At 34.8% G+C, this 27,913-nt stretch overlaps 1 protein-coding gene and 2 long non-coding RNA genes across 3 annotated transcripts; all 3 read left to right on the top strand.

Moving 5' to 3' along the window:
- Positions 1-85: 85 nt before the first annotated feature.
- LOC131017149 (uncharacterized) lies at positions 86-3,528 on the top strand. The gene is made up of 3 exons (XR_009099450.1): positions 86-757; positions 2,529-2,609; positions 3,241-3,528. It is a non-coding gene; the product is annotated as an uncharacterized LOC131017149 (long non-coding RNA).
- A 1,292-nt stretch (positions 3,529-4,820) lies between these two features.
- Positions 4,821-8,308, top strand: LOC131017150 (uncharacterized). The gene is made up of 4 exons (XR_009099451.1): positions 4,821-5,218; positions 5,302-5,358; positions 7,524-7,586; positions 8,097-8,308. It is a non-coding gene; the product is annotated as an uncharacterized LOC131017150 (long non-coding RNA).
- A 6,990-nt stretch (positions 8,309-15,298) lies between these two features.
- On the top strand, positions 15,299-21,237 carry LOC131018176 (probable disease resistance protein At1g58390). Its single transcript, XM_057946896.1, has 5 exons — positions 15,299-15,330; positions 15,668-15,788; positions 16,652-16,832; positions 18,385-18,860; positions 20,224-21,237. The coding sequence occupies exons 1-5, from the start codon at positions 15,299-15,301 to the stop codon at positions 21,142-21,144; spliced, it is 1,731 nt and encodes a 576-aa protein (XP_057802879.1). The 3' UTR covers positions 21,145-21,237.
- Positions 21,238-27,913: the final 6,676 nt, after the last annotated feature.

Below are 27,913 nucleotides of genomic sequence, written 5' to 3'. Positions count from 1 at the left end.
ATTTTAAATTTATATAGCAAATAACTATAAAATAGAAAAATTAAGATGTAACACCCCGCCCAATTATATTAAGTTTAGAATTTATTTTCGAACTTAGAAGTAAGATGATTCACGCCGGATATAAAGAAAATGAATTTATTTTTAATTCCAACAAAAATGATTTACAAAAACATTTGTAAATGTAGTTATTGAATTTATATGCATTGCATATTTATTTAATTTAGCATTCAAGTATTTTCACGAGCTATTTATTTAAGCAAACACTGAACGATTATTACAGTTTTCATAGTACAACCCGGAAGACTTTTTATTTTATTCAATCACCTAATTTCTCCACCTAATTTATCCACCTACTCTTCCACCACTAATTTTTTCTTTTCCCTACCACTAACTTATTTTTATCTAATAAACATGAGTGGAAGTGTGATGAGTGAAGATAGGATTAGTGTGCTAAGGTGGTAGGGAACCAAGCTTTAATCATGAATAATGCTTTGTCCTTAATCATTCTTCCATTGCAAGACAAAGCTCATCACTTCACTCCCTCACACTTCAATTCTCGGCCTCCCCTCTCTCTCTCTATACTCTCTTTTCCTCTATTGATGTCCATTGAAGAAAGCTTAGAGAAGCTTCATCAAACACTACTATGAGATAATCCACCATCCAATCCAATCAAATACTATCATATCTCATCAAATTCAAGAAGCTAGAGCTAAGATCAAAGTTGGAGCAAAGTCTTGATCACCTTTTAAATCATTGAGTAAGTGATCTTAGATTATTTATTTGATCATATTAATGATATGTGAGTGAGTATATGATCATGATTGAGCAAGAAAATCACCCAATTTATTTTTATGAAACTTTCGAAAATTAGGAGCTTGAAACCCTACGAATTTTGTTGTTTATTTTCTTGACTTGGCTTGAGTTATATGATGATGGATTTGAGTTTATGAGATGATCTAGATGATTAATGATGGATGAGATTGAAGCTTGAGGTTGAGAAGTGAAAAATGAAAAATGTTAGTTTGAGGAAGAAAATGATATATATGTGTTTCTATATGTGATTTTGTTATATGATGTTGATTTGAAGATTTGAGTGGGTATATGAGTTCTTGAGCATGCTATGATGTTAAGTGATGGTTTAGATTGATGATTAGAAGTGATGAAATGAGTTTTGGGATGAGTTGTTGTTGAGAATTATGATGTTATATTCAAGTTAGAGATATTATTAAGATATATAAGTTTTAAATACAAATTGGAGAATTTCGTAGGCCTACTGACCTACTGTGATCGATGGTTTGTCGATGTCTAATAGCTTTGAAAATTTTATAGCAAGTTTCTACATGAGTCTTGAGTACCCTGGTAAAATTTCAAGCTATTTCAACTTCGTTTGATATTTCTTTAAAATGCAAAACCTAAACTGCACATTATTACCGAGAATTTCAGAGAACAGGAGAACGAGTCATTCATTTAAGTAGCTTCCTATGTGATCTAGCTTTCCAACTTTTTATGGTATCAACCTTATTGTGTTATCTAGATATCCACCAAAGTTGAGCCCAGTTTGACAACGTTTACTATTTTTCAAAAATTGTAACCTTCGGTTGCACAAAACTGCCAGAAATGGTAGATCGTGGTAAAAACGTCATATCTCTCAAACCACTTGGAGCTTTCGACTCTATTTTTTTTAAATGAAACTAGACTCGAAGATATTTCTTTCAGTATGAGTCTCGAGTCCAGGAGATGTCGGAGTCAGAACAGTTTAAATTTTGAAGTTGAGTCAGTGTAAAAACAGAGCATATTTTAATGATGTTTGATTGTGATTCTTATGTGCCTTATGTGATTGTGTTGCCTATGTGTTTGAATTTTCACTAAATTATTTTAGTGAATTTAAATCTCTTGATTTAAATTTTAATATTTAAGGTTGGGACTATTTATTTTAAATAAGGTCCGTTCTTTTATTTAATTTATTGATGGACTTTAAAAATGAAAACAAATTTTGGGATTAAACCCTCATTTTTATAATATTTCAAGGCTTTTTAAGTATGGATTTTAAATGGTTAAAATGTTTTATTTCATCTCAATGGATTTTAAAATGTTTTATTATTTATAAATGAATAATGGAATTTCTTATTTATTTACATGAAAAAAAAAATGAAATGTATAGAATGTTATAAAATGGTGCATGATTTCTTTTATGTTCATGTGAACTTGTGATTTTAATGATACTAAACTTGAGGATTTTATTTCTTTCTGTTTATTGTTTACGTGATTACGTGATATTATGTGGTTAGTCACGAGGTTATGATGGTTTTCGATTGTCTTTAATGGAACGAATTATGGATGCTAGAACCCTAAAACACTAAAAGAAAATCGAGTAAGGATATTGTTGGTGTCCTTAACTCAAGAAATTTAGTTTTCAATTTATTCATTAAATTTGAAAACCCGGCGTGATGAATCAAGTATGTTTAGTACATCCATAAATACATTAAGATTAGTTTCATGAGACCTATTAAGGATAGAATTTCTTGTAGGCTTTGTGACCAGGGGGATTAGCGCTGCTTTCCCAAGACAGGTTTATATGTGATTATGATCTTCAGGCTTTGCCTAACCAGGTGGGCTTACTTTCCAAATGTACAAAGTATGATTGAGTTATTAAGCTCTAAATGTTTCAATGAAATGCAAATTGTTTATTTAATGTAATGAAAACTGTTTATCCAATAAAATGTTTTTGTGCACTCTGCTCTGTTTAAGGCTCGCAATTCATGGATCGATCGAGGTTCTCTTATGGCCTAACACGTTATTTGAGAATTGTGTACACTTGTTAGTTGTTTCGGTGGGTTGATCTCCATCGGGCACTAATTCATGTAAGAGGCGTTATAAGGGTGCTTGGCTGGATGTGTTCCGGAGCATGTATCATGTAAGGCCTGCCTGGGTAGCGTCCCGAGGTCAATTCAACTTGTCTGAGTTACGTCCTCAGGGCAAGTGCAATGGGAGAAATGGATCCGTCGGTGGCTAGAGGTCCGGGATCACAGCGAGTAACAGAAAGGGAGTGTGACATGTGCGCACAAATGAAAGAAAATGTTTTAACATGCTTAGAAGTACTTCTTTCAATTTAAAACCTTCTAAGTCATGTCAAGTATGATTGGATAAACTGTCTTTATTAAAATATGAAATGTTTCAGAAAAATGCATGCCCACTAAGTACATTAGTACTTAGCCCAAAAATACTTTCAAATGTTTTCAGGTTGGCTGGCCGGTGCTGACGGGACGGAGCTGAGGCTAGAGTTAAATTCCTATGTTAGACTTCCGCTGTAGCAATTACTCATTTCAGTCTTTTGTTTTTCCAACTTAAGATCTTCATGTTAAATTTCAAATGATATATTTGATCGAGTTTAGACTCTTCACTACTAAATTATGCCAATGAATGTCGGTTGTCAGAAGCATGAAACAAAACTTGTGATCCAAAGGGGCATAGCCCGACTCTCTATCTTATTATTCGGGTTTTAACAAGGTTGTTCCTTGTTTATTTCTATGAATTAGTTGCACCTCGATTATATTTATTCATTCAAGAATTGGGGTGTGACATAAGAATGAGACACGATCAGAGACACAATAAATTGTGAGACGAGAGGATCCCATCTGGATACTTGGCGCTCAATAGCTGATTCATTTATGGTATATATATGGTTGAAATTCTTGAACACTTATTCAATTTGTGCGCCTCACATACTCGAAATTTAAAGTAGTGGTAGTATAAAATAATTAAAAAACATAATTTTACTTTTTTTTAAAGCCATATATACTTTTACTTTTATTGATACTAGCAGAAAAAACGTACGTTGTACTTGTAATTTAATGTTATTTTAATCGATATTTAAAAAAATCTATTACTTCATTACTTTTATTAGATAATTTATTGGATGGATATATTTATTTATAAGTTTTATCAATAGTTATAGATATATGAGTAAAATTTTGAAGTAGCCAAAATGAAGTATAAAACAGAATTTATGGCCACACATTGAAAAACATAAAATTTGGCCATTTTTATTGATTTGGACGTTTTCATCCTTAATGAGGCGGACCGGGTAGGATCAGGCACGCGGGTCACGTGTCGGGTCGGATTAGACACTTATGGCACTAATAGTGTCATAAGTGCCAAGATTTTACTTTGGTTTTATTTTGAATTTCCATTGGCACTTATGGCACTAATAGTGCCATAAGTGCCATACGCGCAACAGGCACTAGCTTTTCCCCGCGAGCGCGCAACTCACCCATAAGCTTCCAGTGGTCGCGCAATCACCCCAGCGGCCGAGTAAATAGGGCAAATTAGGCATACCACCTAATTAATGACCATATTTTGATGTTTTAAGATTATGGGCCAAAAATTAATTTTCAATCTTCATTATGGTCATTTGACTACATTGTTTCTAGATCTAAAGTATTCTTCATAGATTTGGGTGCCAAATAAATGTATATCTGTAGTGACCCGCTCTTTTATATATTTTAAATCCAGTAATGAGTGTTTATTTTTGTTCATCAGTGAATGAAAACGGTTATTATCCTGATATGAATTCAGCTTATGATCCTGAATTCATATTATTAAAGCAGTCAATGATATTATTTCAAAGTTATAACTGACTTAGCAAAGTCACGTTAATTAATTAAGCGAGATGAGACTATCGATTCTATTATTATTATAATTACTTAAGTCGTGGATTATTTCCGGCTTGTGAGGAGAATTAAATCTACGGATTTAATTTAGATTATTTTACAGTCCATCGATGCTAGCAAGCAAGAAATCAAATATCGTGCGAGTATATATATATACGCTACATTAGTAAGAATTCAAGATTAGTATTTCATTAAGCGTGTTACTATACTACAAGTTATAATTCCCAAGAGGCAAGAGCTTTACTTCAGCCATATCCCACATTACTACACATCAAATGCAACACCATTCCTTGTTTAATACCATCAGCCGACAAGGAATCAATAAAGGAAAATCATTAAAGCAATAAAGGAAAATCATTAAGGTTAGTGGAAAGAAATAAGTGTGCTGCCACCATCCTTTATTCCCCACCTCTTCAACCACCAAAAGCCATGCTTTCCTCCCTTTACAGCCACCAACTTCACTCCTTATTATATCATCCACCAAATCCTTCTCTCTTTACGCATCAACAGCTTGAGGAAGTTGTCATAATTGCTGCAAGATTCGAGAGGTAAGATTGACCTGATCCTCTCCAGTTTCTTCCTAAGTTCCTCCTGCATTGTTAAGCAAACAAAATGCACAATTTGTTTTCAGCTATCTTCTCATTGAACTCAACATCACCGCAGCCAACCAAAAGCACAAACATTCAAGGTAATCATGCTATCCTAATATTCAATTCAGTTCACATCCATATCTTACATATCACAGTTCATCTGCATCAAATAGGGAAGATATGTCGTACAGTAGAGAGATCATAAGTTTCACAATCTGATGCACTCTAGAATAGCAAGTTATAAGCATCTTGAACTTAGTAAACACCCAACTATGCGATCATGAACAAGTGACAGATTACATAGGAGTAAACGAGCATAATTTGAGATATAAGCAAAACAAGAAGATTTCACCTTGTCTAATTCACGTTTTCGAATCGATAAAAAGGAAGAATGAAACTAAAGAACTTAGCTTAAGGAATAGGGCCGACTGCCCTGTTTAGTCGAGCTCAAGGAAGACGACGGCGAGCTGCCTTGTCGGAATCCGAGTTACAGCAGCGACGTCGGGACTCGGGGAATCGACGGAGGCGGCAGACTTTCGACGGAGAAGTCCGAGAACGGCAGCAGCGGCGGCGTGGGGCGCAACTCGAACCCCATCGACCCCGGAGAACAACGAAGGCGACACCCTTCGCCGGGAACAGCGACAACAAAGGTGGACCCTCCCCTGCTCGCCGGAAATCACACAACAGCAGCTGACCTGAACCATGGCCGAGCAAGGGCTCGAGCGCAGCAGCAGCGGACGCTCGGCAACGGCGTTCTGCCCTTTCTGAAACTTAGGGCTCGACGACGGAGGGAGTTTCTGAGGACGAAGGAGATGAATGGCGCCGCTCCCAGGCGGCGATATCTCGCCGGAATTTTAGAGCCGCGGAGGCGCAACTGATTTTATGGGAGCAAGAGGCGGCGGCAGCAAATCGCGTGAGAGGGTGAGATGTGCGTCTGTGTGTGTGTTTCTTTGAGAGTGAGAAGAGCCGATGAAGGAGGACGAGCGAGACCCGGCTGTTCGCCGGATGTTGCAGCGGCGACAGAGGCGATTTCAATATCAGGGAGAAATTTGGACTCACCCTTCTCGCCTCGGACGAACAGATCGAGAAAGAAAGAGGAAGGGGCTGAGCTCGACTGATTTTGAGGGAGAACTCGGCTGAAGATAGAGTGAGATGGAGAGAGGCGTGAGTGAGGAGAGATAGCAGAAGTGTGTTTCCTTTGAGAGAGAGAGAAATGGGATTTTGAGCAAGAGGAAGTGAAACAGAGCATGGCCGACAATTTTGAGAGAAGAAAAAGAGAGAGAGCGGTTTCTTGAAGGGAGAGAGAGCTCGACTTTTTGGAATAAAGAGAGAGAGAAACGAGAGTGTTATGCTGAGAGAGAGAGAACCGAGATGTTTGGGGGAGAAGGATTTGGGCTTAATGGGCTTGTTATTTAATTGATTTGGGCTTAATGGGCTTGTTATTTAATTGATTTGGGCCTTCTAGTTATTATTTTATTGGGCTTTGTTATTTATTTTCAGTGGGCTTGAGTTGGGCTGGATTATTTATTAATTTTGGGCCGATTTTAAATTATGAATTGGGCTTCTGAATTTATTTATATGGGCCGATTTTAATTACTGATTGGGCCTCTAAATTTATTTATTTTACTCAGATGGGCTTTTATTACATTATTTCATTGGGCCGAATTTATTTAAATTGAAGCCCATCTATTTTATTTTAACTGAGCTGTTATATTCGTTGGGCCTCGTTTAATTTATTTAATTGAGCCCAGTTAATCAAATTATTTATTTATTGGGCCAAGATTTATTTAATTACTTGATGCGATGAATTATTTCAATCGGGTCTCTCATGTTAATTATTCAAGTCAATTCTACTTAATTAATTATTAGGCTACCTTATGTTGAGCCTTTTTGTTATTTAATCTTATAACATTACTTTCTCCCATTTATTAAAGCTCGATTGAGTTTTACGAGGTTAAAGCGAGTAAGTTGAAGTAATTAATTATTTATTTTCTATCGACTACGAGGAGTGGGGTTATTTAATCGGCGGATTAGAACATCCTGAAGAGAATAGATTAATTTTAATTAATTATCCGGTTTCATGAGACGAGACTTAGCTTTTGTTTAAATCCGATAGCCTGGATTAACAATAGAAATTCCCTGATTATTATCTCAGAATAATAGTTCATGCATACGAGATTCATGCATAGTTTAATTACGCATTCTCATTTAATTGAGAATTTTCCCTCGATTTAAAGTCTTACGTTATTTTCTCGGATTAAAGGTCGAGCGCAAGAATAAGAGCTCGTCAAGGAGTCACTAATCTGTAGCAAAGCTTTGCTATCAGGTGGGTTACTTTCATATATATCAAATGAGTTTAATGTTATGTTTGAACAGTTATTTCATTGCAAAATCTTTGAACTGAAAATTTTTTTTAACTGTTGTCTTGCCATAAAATATTTAAATTTCAGTATGATATCTATCTGATGTGACTTTTATCATGTAATCGAATTCGGGTCTTGAGCAGTTGATAGCTATCCTGCCAGGACTAGTGTACAACAGTGACCGTGAGTCATCTAGCGGGTTGGCCGGTCAAGTGTCCGTGAGAGGTGGCCACCTCTCCGGCACACAGTTCCAGATATGATAGATTACAAGAGAACTTAATCTGCAGACGAACTTTAAGAATCACAAATGAATTTAGTAAGCTTGGGCCTTTTTAGCGAAAAACTCCCTTGCTGTACTGTTTATGATGGCATGACAATTTACAACTTTATGAAGCATGTTATATTTCATAGTAGGCATATGTGCCCACTGAGTACTTTTGTACTCAGCCCTGCATATATTTCTAAATGTGCAGGTTGAGCAGCTGCCGATGGTGATGAAGTGACGAGCGGGACTCTTTTGTCTTATTATGTATTAATGAACTCTAGGGTTACATGTCTTCATACATGTAATCAGAACCTTATTCCGCTGCGTACTCAGAAGTTTTATGTTATTTTGGATAAGTCGGAGTTATCCGAACTTACTAGTTATTTGAGTCTATACGACTAAAACTCCGTTATATTATAAATATCCCTGTTGTTAACAATGATACTGCGATCCTTTCTTGTTTGATTATTCCCCTTTCTACCCCGCTTCTAATCTCCCTCCATTAGTCACGGTTTCCCCGGCTTAATTATCCTTAATTAGGTCCGGTCGTGACAATATCAAAATAGATTTATATTTTATAAATATATAACATGAGTAAAATAGGTCATTCACAAGTTGTGTCTTAGAATGCCTTATGCTCTTTTTTATCTAGTATACATAATAATTTTCCATTGTTGTTGTCTAACATCAATAGATTTGTTTTAAATTTATTGTAATAAAAATTGCATATAGTCAACTTCGATTGCGCATTTTGCTCGGAATATTGTTAAACTAATTCCTTAATATAAGCATGACGCATGTGAGGTGAACATGACGATAACTATAATTCCTTAATTTAATGTAATATGATGATAACAACCTTTGACTTTAATGAAAAGTATTATCAAGTATATATTAATTATCTGCGAGGGGTTCGAACGAGAACTCTTAAATAAAATGAGAACGGTGAATCTCATTCACAGTCCTTCGATAATAAAGATCTATTGTATTGATTCATTATTTTGACCAATAATACTTGCACTTGAATCTTGGAGACAGAAAATTTTAGTTTTTTCGAATGCATTAAATTTAACATTGAAGTCATTAACATTATAGGAAAATACACTGTTATCATGTTCTAACGGAAAATGTAGTTCTCACGATAACTACACTTTATATTACCTTACATAAATAGCAGCAATCTTTCCAATAAATTACGATCAAAATAATTATATCTAATTTGTGCAGAGTTAGAGAATTAGCACCTAGTCTTATCTTATTTATCAACATATCCTTTTAACTTTCCTCTCGTAACATTTAACAGATATTATTATCACACCGAAGCCAATGTATAATTTCCAACAAATATTAAATACTGCTTAAAATCTTTTGTAGGCTCAAGTTTTCAATGATGAGACTAATCCAATATGTTAGACTCACTAAAACAAATTAAATTGTCTAGTAATAATATAATTTATATGTAATTATTCTATTTTGTCCTTATTTTTTTATTCTACATATTATTTTCACCCACATTAAATAAAGTTATTTTAGTAAAAGAAATTTTTAATGCAATTTAAATTTAAAAAGTAGACTATATCTTGGGACATTTCAAAAAGTAATCGGTGACTATCAAAATGAGACCGAAAGAGTAAAATTTACTATATCATTAGGTATTAATAGTTACATAAAATTTGAAGGAAAATTCTTGTCCATGTTGAGGGCCGGATTGAAATTCAACTCGATTCTTTGCTGGCTTCTGCAACTGGATATTCAATATAACTGATCGCAACTTTAATATAGATAACATAGTTGTAATATTTAATTAGTTGCAACTTTCTTTAGAATAATTATTAATTAGGTTCGTATCTAGAGAAGAAAACAGATCTAGAATACTGTCAAACACATGTGGCTAAAGAAAGGAAAATTAAGTCCGAATTTTATTATCATTTTTTGGCATCTTCTTTGTATGCTGAAGTTTGAGCTCCCTCTCAATTTCATATCCCATTGTGGTTTTTGTGTTGGTCGAAGGGAGGATTGAATCGGTAGATCCATATAAGAAAATCGAGACGAGCCCACATAACAAGCAAAACGTACTGCAAAAAGAAAAAGGAAATTAAAACAAAGAAAAGAAAAACAGGTATTTTCCCTTCAAATAATTTAAATTCAAGTTATTACTATGAAGATGTTCCCATATATGTTGTGATTTTACATTTGTGGTGTGTTCTCTTTATTAGAAGGGTGGAAAACATATATTTTCATCATTTTTCACTTCCTTTTCACATGTTGTAGTGTGAATATTTTTTCCATTAGCAGGATGAATATATATTTTTTTTCCTGAAAATTCCTTTTGCTTCATTTTTATTCAAATTAATTCATGATAATATTATCAAGAGGTATTGATGTGATACTATTTTTCATGTTTATTTATCCTAGAAAACATAATAAAGATGGAGACCATTAAAATGTGATAAACTTTGTCCCTTTCTTATAGCTAGTAACCAAAGAAAACACTCTAGCTACTTTATAGTTAAAGCCAATTGAGGATTGCAGCTGGGTGTCTTCTCTTTGATTGATAAATTAATTTATCATAGGAAAATGAGGAATAACAAAAAATTCACACTTTAAATGTATTCTTTCTTTTTCTTCATTTCCTACAAAAGAGAATTTCACCTTTCACCTTTCTCATTTATCCTTTTTACTTTGTCACAAAATGAATGGATAATATTATCCCTCTTTGGAGTGAAAAGAATAAATGATAAATGATGAAATTCTCTTTTGTAGAAAATGGTGGGTAACAAAAATGAGGCATTTAAAGGAGGAACTTTTTGTTTTTCCTCTTTTTCTAATGATAAATTTATCAATCAAAAGGAAGACACGCGTATAGAAAAATTTAATATAGAAAAGATAAATACAAAGAAGAAGGCTAGGAAGATATAAACAGAACATTTATATATGCTGCCAGCTAATCCCCAAAAGCTCGAGGTGACATGTCCTCAAACGATATTAATTCAAATTATTGTATCGTGGAAATTTCAAATAGAGAATCAAGAAATAAAAAGTAGCAAGAAGACTAAAAGTACATAGAAGTAGTAATAAATTTAAGACAAGTAAAAAGCGTTGACTTATTTTAAATTTTGGGGCTTATATAATTAGTTTCTTTTTAAGATTTAACTAATAGTACTTGTTTATCCACTAATTAATGTTGTTATTTTATACTTCATTCGTCCACGAAAGAATTTCTTAGGAGAGAGTGACACGAGTTTTAAGAAAAAAGTTGTTGAATGTATTGAAAGCTAGTAGCTAAAAAGGTTGTTGAGTATATTGATAGTAGTGAAAAAGTGTTATAATTAATATTGAGAGTTGTAAAAAAGTGAAAAGTAAGAATAATTATAAGCGGTGGGGTATAATCCAAAAATAGGTAGGAAGTTTTTTTACGAACGTCCCAAAAAGAAAAAATAGGAAATTTTTTCGTGGACGGAGGGAGTACATTTTCTTTACAATACTTGAAGTACTAGTACTATTCCAAGTACTTGTCTAATGATATTTAAAGTGCTCTTCATTAAATTTTGTTAAGCCCAAATCATTTCAGAGCTTGAATAAAATTTGAAAAAAAAAATCTCACAAGGGCGAAGTTAAGGCAGGATTCAACCGGAAAATCAATCGAAACGAGCATAGATAAGAACAATTCAAGACGTCGTATTACACTAACTAAGCGATGTTGTTTTATTAATCGTCCGACAATTCAATGTCATGTCTCCGGCAACTTATAAAATGCCATGTCAGGTTCTCATTTGGGGATTTATGAAAATTGTGGCAAAATTAAACAATCTATTAAATGACAAAACTAAAGTTCATGAAAAGTTGGAAATCGATGCAAAGTTTATGAGTTTTAGAAATGGAGAAGTAGCAAATAGCCCTCTATTATTAATTAAGGTTGAGGTTTGCGTAGAAATATTTGTAGCAATGTATTTTGCTTAACAAATATTATAGTGAAATAAGAAATAAAGAAAATTAAAAAATATTTAACGGTGTTAACTGTCCGTCAGAAATAGAGAGGTAAATGTGTTAGGGGGTTTTATGATAGGGGGTTATTTGCTACTTCTCCCTTTTAGTAATCGTGTCTGATGAAAATATTTAACGAGAGGCTGTGATGAATGCAGTTTGGTCCAACAAAGAACCATGGCAGAGGCTCTCATCTTATCGTTGATCCGAAAGATGGAACGCCAGCGAGCAAAGACTTTCTGTTTGAACCTTTGGATGATGCTGCCGTGCTTCTCCGAGGACGGCATGTACGACACGAAATCGACATTCGAGGCTGAAACAAAAATGATAAATGAGCTGAGAATGATTGTGGAAATAATGAGAGACAAGAAATTGGGAGAGGGGAGACGCCTCAATTATCTCGTATGCGACATTGTCGAGATGGTTCAAGTTGCCCTCGACTCCGGCTATTACTCGTCTGAGGTCGTTTACGCCCAAACATGGATCACCGAGATCAAAATTCGCCTACTTAAATTGGGAGTTGGTGGGGTGGAGACAGGCTCGGGAGAAGCAGACGACGGAGATGAAGATGTGGTGGGATTGGAGGAAGCTGAACTGCTGCATCGCAGGTGGATTCTTGTCACGACCGGTCCTAATTAAGGATAATTAAGCCGGGGAAACCGTAACTAATGGAGGGAGATTAGAAGCGGGGTAGAAAGGGGATAATCAAACAAGGAAGGATCACATTTCATCATTTAACAAAAGGGATATTTATCATATAACAGAAGTTTAGTCATATAGACTCAAATAACTAGTAAGTTCAGATATCTCTGACTTATTCAAAATAGCATAAAACTTTTGAGTACGCAACGGAATATGATTCTGATTACATGTATGAAGACATGTAACCCTAGAGTTCATTAATACATAATAAGACAAAAGAATCCCGCTCGTCACTTCATCACCATCGGCAGCTGCTCAACCTGCACATTTAGAAATATATGCAGGGCTTGAGTACAAAAGTACTCAGTGGGCACGTATGCCTAAGTATAAAATACATGCTTCAAAACTGTAAATTGTCATGCCATAATAAACAGTACAGCAAGGGAGTTTTTCGCTAAAAGGCCCAAGCTTACTAAATTCATTTGTGATTCTTTAAGTTCGACTGCAGTCTAAGTTCTCTTGTAATCTATCATATCTGGAACTTTGTGCCGGAGAGGTGGCCACCTCTCACGGTCACTTGACCGGCCAACCCGCTAGATGACTCACGGTCACTGGTGTACACTAGCCCTGGCAGGATAGCTATCAACTGCTCAAGACCCGAATTCGATTACATGATAAAAGTCACATCAGATAGATATCATACTGAAATTTAAATATTTTATGGCAAGACAATATTTGAAATAACTTCAATTAATTTAATCATGAAATAACTTGCTTGAACGTAATATTTAAACTCATTTGATATATATGAAAGTAATGCCCACCTGATATAAACTTTCTGTGGTACAGTAGTTCCTTGACTGATTATTAATCTCGTGCTTGACCTTTATTACGAAAATATAAATAAGATACTGCTCAAGTAAAATCCTCAAATAATGAGAATACAGAATTAACTATGCATGATCTATATGCATGAATTATTATTCTGAAATAGTAATCAAGGAGTTTCTATTGTTAATCCAAGCTATCGGATTTAAACAAAAGCTAAGTCTCGTTTCATGAAGCCGGATAATTAATAAAAATTAATCCGTTCTCTTAGGGTGTTCTAACTTAAATGGGATTAAAAGATCTCGCTCTATTTAATCGATTAAAAGAAAATAACTAAGTCGGCTCATTCGCTTAGTAATCTCGTAAGAATTAATCGTAATTGGGCAGCTGCGTCTAATTAACCGGGCCAAACAAATATGACTTGAAGTAATAATATAAGTCAAATAATTAAAAGGCTCAACATAATACAGCCTAATAATTAATTAAGAAAAGTGGGCTTGAATTAAATAAATCGTGGCATTCCAATAATTAAATTGAAAAGTTTAGTTGGAGTAATTCATGGACTCAAGTAATTAAAAAAAATTTTAGGGCCCAGTTGAATAAATAACCAAGGCCTAAAGAAAATAATTAGGAGGCCCAATCGGAATAAAATAACAAAGCCCAATGAATTAATTAAATTAGGCCCAATGAAATAATTAAATTAGGCCCAATGAATTAAACTAAAGCCCAAGCAAAATAATTGAATTAGGCCCAATTATAATAAATACAACAAGGCCCAAAAATAAATAATTATGAAGCCCAAAGAAAAGAAAATAAAGGCCCAAATTTTCGGCCCAACTCAAGCCCACTGTAATTTAAAATAAAATCGGCCCACTGAAACGAAGCCCAAATAAGGAGTCCAACATAATTAAATAAACTCCGGCCCAATGAAATGGCCCAATGTAATGGCCCAATTATTAAAATAAATAAAGTCCAACTCAATTAAATGAAGCCCATACAAATCAAAACAACAATTAAATCAAAGCCCATATAAATAAAATCGGAGGCCCAATCAGTAATTAAAATCGGCCATTTAAATAAAATCAGAAGCCCAATATTAATAAATAAGCCAGCCCAACTCAAGCCCACTAAAAATAAATCAACAAGGCCCAAAGAATTAAATAAATAAGCCCAATTAAAATAAATAAGCCCAACTTTAATTACAATAGGAAAAGCCCAAAATTTCTTCCCCCAACATCTCGGTTCTCTCTCCCTATTTCCTCAAAATCAATTCTCGCCTTTCTCTCTCTGATCTCTCTCAAGGGCCGCTCGCTCCCTTTCTCAAAATCGGCGCTCGATCGGCCCTCCCTCTCCGGCCACTCAGCTGCCGCCTGCTCCGGTCGGCGTCATCTGCCGACGCGCCTGGAAGCTATGTCGCTGGACGTCGCCGCTGCTGAGGTAACGCCGCCGCCCCCCCCCCAAGCCGATCTCTCTCTCTCTCGTTCAAGCTCTGGTCGGTTGGGCCGGCCGTTCAGTCGTCATCTGCTCCGGTCAGATTTGACCGGTGACGCTTTAAACCCCAGCATCCCACCGCGAAGAGCGGCGCCCGAGCCCTAGCTCCCTCTCATCCAGCGGCTGCGCCGCCGCCTCCGGCGTCCTCGCAGCAGATCCGCCTCCTCCCTCGGATCTCCTCTGGCCGTGGCCGAGCAGCAGTTGATCGGCCCACCATCTCTCCCTCCGCCGACCAGCTTCTCGTCCAGCCGCCATCCACCCACTGCTATCTCTGGATCGACAGCAGTAGGAGCACCAGGCCACCGTCGTCGTTGATTCCCCGAGCCCCGACGCCGCTGCTGCTGGAACCTTCGGCTTCGCCGTCGTCTTCCTTGAGCTCGACTAAACAGGGCAGTCGACCCTATTCCTTAAGCTAAGTTTTTGTTCTATCCCCTGCTATTGTATTTCGATTCATGTTGCTACATGATGGGAGCTCTTATGGCTTTGGTTGTACAGTGGTAATATCTCAATGTATGAATCATACTACTTTCGTGAAATGCCATAAATCATGAGTTCGCATATGTGGATTGTTATGAGCTCTATAGATATGAATACAACAGGAAAGTAACAAATGCTATTTCATAGAGTATGTAACTTTGCTAAGTTTATCAAGCTTATTGCCATCTATCATTTGAATCTGATCATGTTTGATGGTATGAATGCAAACTGGATTGAATAACTGAGGTCGCATAAATACCTTGAGTATCTAGCTTGTTGGTTGGCTGTTGTGGTATTGATGATTGAGATGAGGAATAACTGAAATATGATCAAGGTGTTATTGCTTTAAAAATGCAGGTGGAGGTTATGGCAGGAGGTGGAAACGTTCAAGCCGAAGCTTACCTTGAGGATTTGGCGGAAGTTGGGCAGCTCTTTCTCTCCTGTTAATGAAGTCTCAAATGAACTGAAGCTTGTTCAAGTATGGCAGCAGGGAAGTCGACGCTGCTGTGAGTGAAAGGGGAGTCTGTTGGCTGGAGTTGAAGTTAATAGAGGAGGATTGTTGGCTGCATACTTGAGTGATGAGTGGTGGGAAAAATGATGAGTGATGGGGGAAAATGGTAGTCAAAGAGTGAATGGTTGGGGTGAAAAATGAGTGGTCAAAGATTGATGGAAAGAAAAAGAAAAAAAAATAATATAGAAGAATTAATGATGTATTTTCTATGTCTCGGTGATTCCGTAACTGAAATAAAATACTGGCTTCGATTCTGCTTGATACTGTATTTACATAAATCTCGATTTCGACATGTGATATCTCGCTAAAATCGATAAGTTATATAATGAATCAAAATTAAATCCGTAGATTTAATTCGTTCGTTGTTCTAATATATAAATTAAATCCGCAGATTTAATTAATTCACGAGTCGGAAATAATCCACAACTTGAGTAAAAATAAAATCTAATTCCATCTCGCTTAAATAAATAACGTGACTTTGCTAAGTCAGTTATAACTCTGAAATAATATCATTAACTGCTTTAACAATATAAATTCAGGATCATAAGCTGAATTCATATCAGAATAATATCCGTTTTCATTCACTGATGAACAAAAATACACACTCATTACTGGATTTAAAATATATAAAAGAGCGGGTCACTACAATTCTCAACGAGGAAAAAAGTCGTTCGATTCTTCTTCTGAAAGGCATGTCTGGGATTGGGAAGACAGTTCTCGCCAGACAACTATACAACCATCCAGACGTCGTTGCCCGATTTGATCGCCGTGGTTGGGTACGTCTAACTGGCTTAACTGTCAAAGATATACTTATGAAACTAATACAACAGGTAGTTGATAGTGAGGAAATGGAAAGAGATTCGTTATTGGAAAAGATGGAGCACGCAGACAACCCAAGTCTCCGAGAAATGCTTCACCAATACCTACAAGGAAGGCAATATCTCATAGTTCTTGACGACCTGCCAAAACGAATACGCTTGCAATCTATCTTGGGAGCTCTTCCATACGAAGGTACGTCTTTCTATGATTAATGATTCTCCATTTCCAATCTAATGATCGGAGGAAAAACGTCTTAGCAATTGAGTTGCGCTTTATATATAGGGTTGAATTCCAATATAAGCTCATTAATCATAAAAACTAAAAACCTTGTACTTAACTTATACTCCCCATATCTTACAAAAACATGCATGGATATTTGCGAGTGACACGAGTTTTAAAAAATATTAATAATTAAAGTAAATTGTGAGTTGGAAATTGGTCTCACTTTATGAAAAGTGGAGATAAAAAGTAAATGGATTGTGGTGCGATAGTGTACAAAGAATAAAAATATTCATATTTTTGTGAGATGTCCCAAAATGGCAGAAAGTTCATGTTTTTTTTTTTTTTGTGAGACGGAGGGAATAGGATAATTGCACTTAACATATAATGTAACTACATTTTCCTAGTAATAAACTGCACTATATAGGTCACGAAAATGTAAATACTTTATAGCACAAGTGTAGATACTTTATAGGTCAAGTGCAACTGGTTTGTAGTTTGTATGTTAAGAGAGATTTTTATTTGATCCAATCCCTGAAATAGGAATGGATTTAAATAAGATTTAATCTTAGAGAATTGTGTGTAAATGTATGAATTTTATATAGAACGTATGAATTTGCCGTGTAAATATTTGAATTGCAAAAATAATTTTTTTTTGCTACATGTAAGATTCGAACTCAAGATCATGAATCAATCTCGGATCTTGATGATCTAATGATTTAAAATAGTTCTTATTCTACTTATAATGTATCGGTTGAAATTTAATCTTAAGAAAACGTATGTAAATGTATGAATTCTATATAAAATATGTATGAATTCACTGTATAAAATGTCTGAATTGTGAAAAAAAAAAAAGTTGCTACCTATGAGATTCGAACTCAGGACCATGAATCCATCTAATAAGGTGATGAATCAATCATATATTTTGAAAATGGTTCATATTTTATAATTAAGAGGTATTTATATTTTAGTCCAATCCTATATATATATATATATATAGGGAAGGGATCAATAGAGAAGCTAAATATTCGAGAGAAGCAGAGAAGTTGAATAAGTCAATAATTTTACTGAATACGCCAACAATTTCACTGAACGAGATATTCAGTGAATAACACGCACATTTATTCCGTTCAGTAAAATTGTTGGCGTATTCAGTAAAATTATTGACTTGTTCAATTTCTCTGCTTTTCTCGAATATTTAGCTTTTCTATTGATCCCTTCTATATATATATATATATATATATATAGTGTGTGTGTGGTTCTATTGAGATTTTTTTTTTCGTGAGAAATGAAAATAGTGAATAAATCAATAAATTTTCTTTAATAAACCAATATAACTAATGAATATACATACTATTTAATATGTTGAAAATTTTCATCAAAATTATTGACTTATTTGTGCATGTTCACATGCATTCTCAATTCTCAACGCATTTAACATTCACAAATGAATTTTCAATTCCAGTACGATTCAATTAAACTTTTGTTTACAACACTCTTTTTTGCATCATTCTCATGTAAGCAGACAAGAAAAGTAGATTGGTGTTCACAAGTCACACAACGAGTGCAAATGTACGGATAATGGACCATGAAGTTTATGATATGGAATTTTTGGATTCTAAAAAGAGCTGGAAATTATTTTTACAAACAATAAACCGTGGCAATAAATTGGGAGGTGAGTACAACTTCCCAAAGGAATTGGAGAAGCAAGGAAGAGAGATGTTGACCAAATATTGCTGCGGTCTGCCATTAGCTATTAAAGAGGTGGGAAAACAGTTAGCAAAGAAGAGATGCTTAGGGAGTGAATGGGAAGAACTTCTTCAGCAACCAATTGATTTGGGTACAACTTTGGAGAAATTGGATCCGTTTTATCATAAATTAGATGAAGAAGTGAAGCCATGCTTCTTACAGATGGCATTCTATAAGGAAAATATAACTATGAGGGAAGAAAAGATGGAACAGATTTGGTCTGCAAAAGGAGGAGAGGGTTCTGCACATCGTGTTCATTCCTATTTACAAGATTTAGTTGATGAATCCTTTATTGAATGCAAGGAAAAGGGCACAACACTACTACAAAAACGCTCATAGATAACGGATAAAATCCGTTATCTATGAGACCAAAAAACCGATAAGTATAGTGGTGATATGTATGACACGGTCATACATATCGGTTTTTAAACCGTTATGTATAGTAGTATAGATAACGGTATATGCGCTCATACATAACGATATAAAACCGTTATCTTTAACACTTATACATAACGGTTTATACCGTTATGTATTAATATTTTTTACCGTTATGTATTGGAAATTTTTATTTTTTTCACCATCATAGTTATCGCATTTTTCGACTTTTTATAACGGTTTTTACCGTTATCTTTGTAATTAATAGATAACGGTTATATACCCTAATAGATAACGGATTTTATCCGTTATCTATAACAGTCATAGATAACGGATTTTATCCGTTATCTATAACAGTCATAGATAACGTTCACCACCGTTATTAAAGATCATAAAAACCGTTATGATTACATATTCAAGTTATTATAGATAACGTTCTAGTTTGCGATACATAACGGTTTGTTTACGTTATCTTTATTATACATAACAGTATTATAATCGTTATGTATTGTTTAAATTTCGTTATCTAGTTTCATCATAAATAACGGTTTTTTGTGTTTTACATAACGGTTACTTTTCGTTATCGTTGTTTTACATTACAGTTTGCATCCGTTATGAATGGTTCGAATTGTGTTGTCTATTTTCATTATAGATAACGATTTTCTATTATAGATAACGGTTTTCCTGCAAATTCTGTATTTATTCTCAAATTTTCTTTTATTATGTCTAAAAATGAATAAATAAATTGAAATAATAAAATAACATTAACAAAATAATATTAGCATAGATAACATAGCATCCAAAGATGTAAGTGCTACATATAACCATCCAAACAAGTCTTGTCATATATGTTCTACATAAATAACAAAACGCTGCCATATATGTAGACATATTGACTAATTTACAAGAAAATCATTGAAATCGTTGCTTATTATATATGAATGTTGTACTACACAAGCTATCCATCCTTGCAAGGTATCACGTGAATGTTGTACTACACAAGCTATCCATCAAAAAAGCAGAGGTGGAAATGAGTTTTGAAATCCTAAGAAGCAATGGAAATAATCGACCCTCTCAGAGTCCTCGTTATCATCGTGTTATCATTTGTAGTCAAGACAAGTTCAATTACTCCACGGATCAAGATAAACATCTTGTTTCTCTCTTCTTCCAGGGAGGTGGCTACTTCGACACTAGTCCATCCTATTGGAAGAGTTTTGAACTACTTAAGATACTTGACTAGGAAGATTTTCGGCTGAAGAATTTACCGGATGGTATTGGCACATTGATTGAGTTACGATACTTGGGATTGAGAAACAATCACATTCAAGAGCTCCCAGACTGGCTGGGGCGCTTGAAAAAACTTGAAGTTCTTGACATAGCTCAAAACTTCATGATGGAGGTGCCAGATATTATATGGGAAATGCGTAGCCTTCGCCATCTCTACTTGTCACATGTCATCTGCCGCAAGCCTTTGAAGATAGATGCGCTACAGAATCTTGAGACCTTAACCTACATCTCAGTTGATAATTGGACATATGGTCTCTCGGGATTGAAAATGTTGTATCGGCTTCGCAAACTGGGTATCGAAGAAATGAATGGAAACACAGATGTAAGCAAACTCTTTGCTTCATTAACTCAGTTGAGGAACCTCAAAAACCTAATATTGAAAGGGTTTCGTTTTAGAAGCATGCCTTGTTTGGATAAGCTTGGTATTCTACAAAATCTTCAGACACTCAAATTGGATGGACTCCTTGCCAGGTTACCAAATAGTTTCCCTTCAAATCTTGAATCCTTGAAGTTGGTTAATAGCTGTCTTGAAGAAGACCCCATGCCACTACTAGAGAAGCTGCCCAAGCTAAAACACCTCAAGTTGCGGAACGCATACACTGGTCAAGAAATGGTGATCGTGTATGAATATATTCCCAGCCTCGAAGTCATGTGCATCGAAGAGCTGTGGAATCTGAGAAATGTACGAGTTGAAAATGGCTTAGCGCTTTCGCTCAAGCAACTAGAAATCAAGAATTGTCCAAATTTGGAGACCCTTCCAGAATCGATAAGATATGTGGGAGGGTTAAAGATGGTGACGACCAAAATCATTGCAACAAAGATCAGGAGGTCAGGCATAAGCTCCAACATGAGGGTCGTGGATATCAATCCATAAGCGTGACTGCTGTCAGCATAATTTAAGTTGTTTGTTGGCGTTTAATTGGATATTCTGTAAGTTTTTTTCCTTGAATTCCCCCTTTGATGTTGTGTGTTTGCAGACAACTTTATTCACCATTTTCACAAACAATTGTTGCATAGTGCCCAACACGCGACATATTTAATCTTATCCCGGCAATTAGCATCATGAAATTATTTAAATATTAATAATACATACTAGAATAAATAGAAAAATATGTGAGATTTTAATTTATTTTTAATCTTTAATTTGTAGACGCTGTCTGTTGGTAAGACACTTCCCCTCTAACCAATAGATCGAGTCACCTAGAAACGCTATCTGAAATAGTTGATCATGGTTAAACAAGACGATGAACCCAAACTATGGTCCGACTAGTATAGTTCAACCATCCATATCAATGTAAAATCTATATACTCGTACTCGTCTCAAACACAATTAAAAAGTATTTTTATTACTTTTTATTTTGGGGGAAAGTAGAATTTTCAAAATATGTCGAGATACATATTATTTCCCAATAAAAAACATCCACTTATATATATAAAAAAACATTTCAATATTGAAATAACAAAAAAAAAAAAACAGCGTAGTTCTTGGTTTCCTAGTTGTGTTAGAATAGTTTGGGGTTTGTTTCCAGCTTTAAATACGGAACATATTTGATACATATTAAATATCTGATGCATATCTCTTTTCAGGCTTTTAATATTTTCCTAATTAGTTTTGGTTTCCTAGTTGTGTTAGGATAGTTTAGTGTTTGTTTCAACCTTTAAATACGAAGGTTTGATGTTTTGAGATAAATTTTGACTAATTTTTAGAGATAAAATTTGCATATTTTCTTTCGCAGGATAAAATTTGCATATTTTCTTTCGCAGGAAGAGCGTTTATCTTCTGCGTGTTACTCTCGGGTCAGCTATGGATACCGAAGGCGGCGAGCTATCTTTCTTTTTTCCTAACGAAATCGTTGAAGAAATACTGTCAAGACTTGCAATCGTTGAAGAAATCGTTGAAATAGTGTTAGTTATTAACAACGAGAAACTTGCAATCATCAAGTATTTTGCGAGTGAAATTCACTAGTTATACGTCAATCGGAATAAGCAGCTTCTGGTCTCGGATTTAAATAAATCAAACTTTAGCCACGAACTCGCCTTATCCACTATCTTCTAATCGCAAAGGGTAAACTTTAAATTGTTGTTACTTATTTGGTTATTCCTGTTATTTTTTCTTGAATGGTTTTTCTAAAAACATAGGTTAGAAAAAATTGAACATAGTATTTCGGATGTGTCCAAGACTAATCGGAATCAGACCGAAGTAATTTTGATTAATGAAATTCTGCAAATTTTGAATCTATGAAGAAGAAGAAGAAGATGATGATGATGACGGAGGCGAAGAAGAAGGATTCATCACACTGGTGGTGGTTTGACAATCACAGCAAGGGCAGTCCGAATCGATCGCCATGGCTTCAGACAACACTTTCAGGTGATGTATTTCTTTTCTTTCTTGCAAAATATTTTGTCGGATTATTTTCCTTTAAATCCCTTTTTTGCATAAAAAAGGTATGTAATTTGAGTCGAAACTATGAATGAATTCACTTTATTCCCACTTTAGATCTCAGTATTTGACCGTTGGAGGTGAGGTCTGCACAATAGAATCTTGAAATATGAAAAGATACTGACTGTGGATTGAACTATTGAAGCAGCTTTAGCTTTAGTTCAATTAGATTCATAGCCGACATTGCTACCTTCGACATGAAGAGCGAGGAGTTTGGAGTGATGGAGATGCCACGTGACACGACGCTGTCGTTGAGCCTCAACGAGGGGTGCCTTAGCGCGGTTTGTTATAATTATAACAAGAAAACGCTCTTTGATGTGTGGGTAATGAAGCAGGATTGTTGGGTGAAAGTGAGGGATGTTGTTGTTTATGAGCCTTGTGAAACTCTTCCATCCGTAGCCCCATTTAGCGCAGTCGACGACGTGGAGATTCGGCTAGTTCATGGTTCGGCTTTTGAGCTCGACGATCCAGTAGAGGACGACGATGTCTTTTGGCGGATCAAGAAACTTAAGCATTCATTTCCAACGAATCTCTACGTCGAAAGTTTAGTCTCTCCGATCCCTAACAAGAGGGGTAACTGTGCCTAGATATACCAACTTTCTCCTAATTTTAATTTTTTACATGAATTTAAAATTCTACTTGCACCAATTTTGGTAAATTGTTGTGCATGGTATCTTATTTTTGGCACAATCATCGACTTTAGTGAAGAGGCTAGTTAATATACCAAGTCACTTCTGATCAAAAAAAAAAAAAAAAATATACCAAGTCACTTGCATATCAAATTATATCTAGTATATAGGTCATTTAAGTCATGTAGAAATTTTAGGCGTCTAATTCAGCATTAATTTTTGGCTATTCATGACAACATTGTAAAAGTTTGTTTATTTGAATGAAGAATATTTAGTTCATTGGTAAAATTAAAATTTAGTGAAAGTTTGTATATCAAAGTGCTAGCAAATCTATACCTATTATAAAAATGTTTCTCTCTCGATCGGATGGTTAGAAAAATGTTTTAAGGCTTTAGAAACACAAATTTTCCTATGGGATAGTTTACACAGTGTGAACTAAAAATTTTATTAGATCGAATATTTAATAGGGCATTTACAAATATTCTATTAAATTATGTGAGTGGTCCATATCATAATGTGAGCAGTCCACACGGTGCAGACCACTCTATGCGAGCGAATGAATCATTTGGGAGACTTCCTCTTTTGAAAAATATAAGTAGTTTAATTAAGGGATAATATATATGTAACTAGTCAACACGATGATGATGCAATTAATGGAACATTTCAACAACCATCTATTTTTCATAAGGATAAATCCTTACGGATCAAATTGATCCGGATCAATGAGGATAAAATAGTCATAATATTTTAATTAAAAATTTGTTTTTTTTAATTCTTTTAGTTTTTCTTACCTAATTTTTAATATTTTTAGTTTTAAAATTTTATATTTTATTTTAATTATTGTAATGTTGAATTTTGTTTTTAATAAAAAAATATAATTTAAAATAGAAGTGTAGAAATGAGATTAAATGAATATGAGAATTTATGGACCTCCTATAGAGCCTTTGCACTGGTGATGGAAGGTGTTGAGGTGGGGAACTGTAATACCCGGGCTTTTGATGACGTGTTTAATTGCTTAAGTTTGAGTAAGTAGGGTATAAGATCCCTTGTTTGATTACTTTGTATAGAGATGAGGAGTTATATGAAGTTTTGTTGTTATATTTTAAAGATGTTGAGATGTTCTTTTGATGATGTGAGGATGATGTGTGATTTTATATCCGTAATTGAGTTTGAGTATTTGAATAATTCGAGATAATTATTTGAATGAGAACGGTGAACTCGGAAGTGAGATCTGAGTCCGTTAAGACGTTTTTGAAATTTTTGACTTTTTGACGATGAATAGTAAAATACTGCTATTTCGTCTTTTTGTCGACTTTCAAAATCTTACGTGCATGTCGTCGAGAAATATTCTTAATTTTTCGATACGAGTCCAATAATGAAAGTTTTTATTTTTGGACGACGAGTGAATAGTAAATCGGGATTTCTCGATAAACGAACCGAGCTCGTTTATCAGAATTTCGAGAACGAGCTTGCGTTTTCTATATTTATATAGAATTACGAGTGTAATGAAAGTGAGTAGGAGTTAAGAGGGTGAGTAACGAAGAATGTGGGTAATTAGTCGTTAAAACGAGACGAAACGGGATATTTAACGACTAACGGGTTAATATCTTAAATATCTAAGGCTACCCCACCAAAACTGAAAGATATTATGGACTAGATTAGGATATATTTGATATATTCTAATACTAAGTAAGACAGTTCAAGTGTGAATTCCTTAGTCGTAATTGTTGACTCAAGTGTGAATTCCTTAGTCGTAATTGTTGACTAAGGAAGACAAGACAATTTAGAATTGTCTTCTTCGCTTATAAATAAGGGAGCTTGGTCTTACGAATCGATATATGAAAATATACGAAAACATTAGCTTAGAGCTTTTGACTTCCGATTTGAGCACCGAGACGAGCGCCGATCATCTTTTCGATCACGTATCTAAGTAGGTAAGATCTCTACCTACGTTTTGATGGTTTTCTTTTCGATTTTCGTCGACGTCGAAAAACGTCGATTCTCGACTTTATTTTGAAACGACGTCGGATCGTCGTGAAATTTTAGTATGTTGTTCTTGGGTAGATGTTGAGCATGTTTAATGAAGGGAGTAAGAACGGAACGAACCGTAGCTATGAAACCCATGAGGGCAGCCCCGTTTTTCACATATTAGCTTGTCTTTCGATTTTTGTTTGATCGTTTTGACTTGATATTTGTGCTTAGGGGTATGCTAGAATCGATATATATTAAATTCGTATTTTTCCAAGCACGAAAATTGTATAAATTTTTAGAGTATGATTATTTAAATTCGTGAAGTTTGAGACGTTGCATAATGAATATTATTGCGTATATGTGTTCTACGATATCACATGAGCATGCTAATTGATTTACAATTTATGGATGATAATTGTTGAACGAGATTAAAACTGGAATTCTGTCAAAATTTTACAGCAGTTTCAAGCTTATGTTTCGATGAGTTTTCATTGCTTGATGGCTCTGAAATTTTAGTATGTTTATCTATGATATGTGTATTTCGTTTCTGCAAAATTTCATGTCTTTTGGATGATGTTTGCTATTTTAAAGATATTTTGAAAAATCCTTGACAGAATCTGTCAACTATTGGTAGACTTCACAAAAACGTTTATATCTATTAATCCATGAAGGATTTTGCATCACCGTTTTTTTTAAACGAAACTAGACTTCAATAATTTTCTAAAAACATAAGATTTCGATTTTTATGACCTCTGAAACAGAGCAGTTTATTATTTCAAAAATGCCCTGTTCTGCTGTCATATTTGTCCAACAGTAAAAGTGTATGAGTTTCATTGTTTATTTGGCAGATCATATGAACGTTTTCTCTTGTGAAAATTTAACCAAATCTTCAAGGATACCTTTAGTTTTGGATGATTAAATTTGATGGAATTTTATTAAGGTTTGCCTTGGTTTCTAATGGCCTAAACAAAATTGGCAGAAACTGTCAATCTTTGACAGCCTGCACTAAAAGAGCAATATCTCCAAAAACCTTTAACCTTTTTGGTTAACTACCATTTTTAGAGTGAACTACACTTCATGAAGTTTTTGAGATCAATTGGTATGATAGTTTATGATGATTGAGTTGGTTGTTATGAATTTTTAAAGATGACACAAAAACAGCAAAACTTTCTAGAAAACAACTTGATTATATTTGTTTTGATGGATGATACGATATGACTAAATGGTGTGAGTTGTGAGAGTTATGATTAACGCACATAAATGTTGGTATCTGACACTCGAACAATTGGTGTCGAGTATAAATGCTAGTTTACTGATAAAGAGTTTTGATGATTTTGAATTGTTTGGTTTGCGTTGAAAAGATGTCAAGATGTTAAGTTTTGAGTCGAGAGACGAGTTCACGTAGTGAGATTCACGCGTTGAAATCTCGTGGCTGACATTATATATGAATAGGTCATGCCGAAATTTTTAGTGAAATTAGAATTTGAGCATAGTCAATTCTTGTTGACCCGTGACTCAAATACATGCCTAATGGAAAGTTTAACTTTCTAATCGGTTAATTAGACGAGATGAGAGCGAATAGATCTGCTAAGAAAGTGGACTTTTCGATGTGTTAAATATTTCTTTTAATTGAAGCGCTGCTAATTATAACATAAGGATGTTATAATTAATGAGTAATGACGAGAGATAATAATTGTTATATTGATTAACAATCAAGAGAGATGAACATTAGAGATACTAATGTTTCATAAAAGAGATTAGATTATTAATCGAGGTTTCTTTTATAACTTCTCACCAATTCTTCATAACGATGAAGGTCCTTTTGGGAAGTAACGACTTGAGGGAGAGAGTGACGTTACTCATTGATACAGAGACACAACGAGGTGGGCATTTCTTTTACTATACGTATATAGAGATCCCCTGCGTGTCGTAGGCCTCTTATACGAATGAATGCATGAGATGATTTAACTGTTAATTTCAGTTTTATATATCTATCAAATGAGTTTAATGTTACATTTGAGCAAGTTATTTCGTTACAAAATATTTGAGTTAAAGTTATTTCAAGTATTGTCTTGCCATAAAATGTTTAAATTTTAGTATGATATCTATCTGCTTTGGCTTTGCCAATGATGCAATCGAATTCGGGTCCTGAGCAGTTGATAGCTATCCTGCCAGGACTAGTGTACACCAGTGACCGTGAGTCATCTAGCGGGTTGGCCGGTCAAGTGACCGTGAGAGGTGGCCACCTCTCCGGCACACAGTTTCAGATATGATAGATTACAAAAGAACTTAGTCTGATCAGACGAACTTTAAGAATCACAAATGAACTTAGTAAGCTTGGGCATTTTTAGCGAAAAACTCCCTTGTTGTACTGATTATGATGGCATGACAATTTACAGTTTTGAAGCATGTATTTTTATACCTAGGCATACGTGCCCACTGAGTGCTTTTGTACTCAGCCCTGCATATGTTTTCTAAATGTGCAGGTTGAGCTGATGTGATGATGGTGCTGCAATGAGCGGAGTCTCCAGGGTTGTTAATAAATAGTTAACCTGTCTAGAATATGTCTTCATACATATGTCTAGCTACTTTCCGCTGCAAGA

This window comes from Salvia miltiorrhiza, chromosome 3 (assembly GCF_028751815.1).
Source record: "Salvia miltiorrhiza cultivar Shanhuang (shh) chromosome 3, IMPLAD_Smil_shh, whole genome shotgun sequence".
NCBI lineage: Eukaryota > Viridiplantae > Streptophyta > Magnoliopsida > Lamiales > Lamiaceae > Salvia > Salvia miltiorrhiza.
Note: the sequence above shows the minus strand (reverse complement) of the source record. Positions and strands in the feature narration are given on the sequence as shown.

Excerpts from the sequence above, each read along its gene's own strand:
- LOC131018176 (XM_057946896.1), top strand. The coding sequence starts at position 15,299 with ATGGGAGCTCTTATGGCTTTGGTTGTACAGTG. Across the intron at positions 16,833-18,384 it reads GGGAGCTCTTCCATACGAAG|ACAAGAAAAGTAGATTGGTG; the intron begins GTACGTCTTTCT and ends TCATGTAAGCAG. Across the intron at positions 18,861-20,223 it reads GAGAGGGTTCTGCACATCGT|GAAGATTTTCGGCTGAAGAA; the intron begins GTTCATTCCTAT and ends ATACTTGACTAG.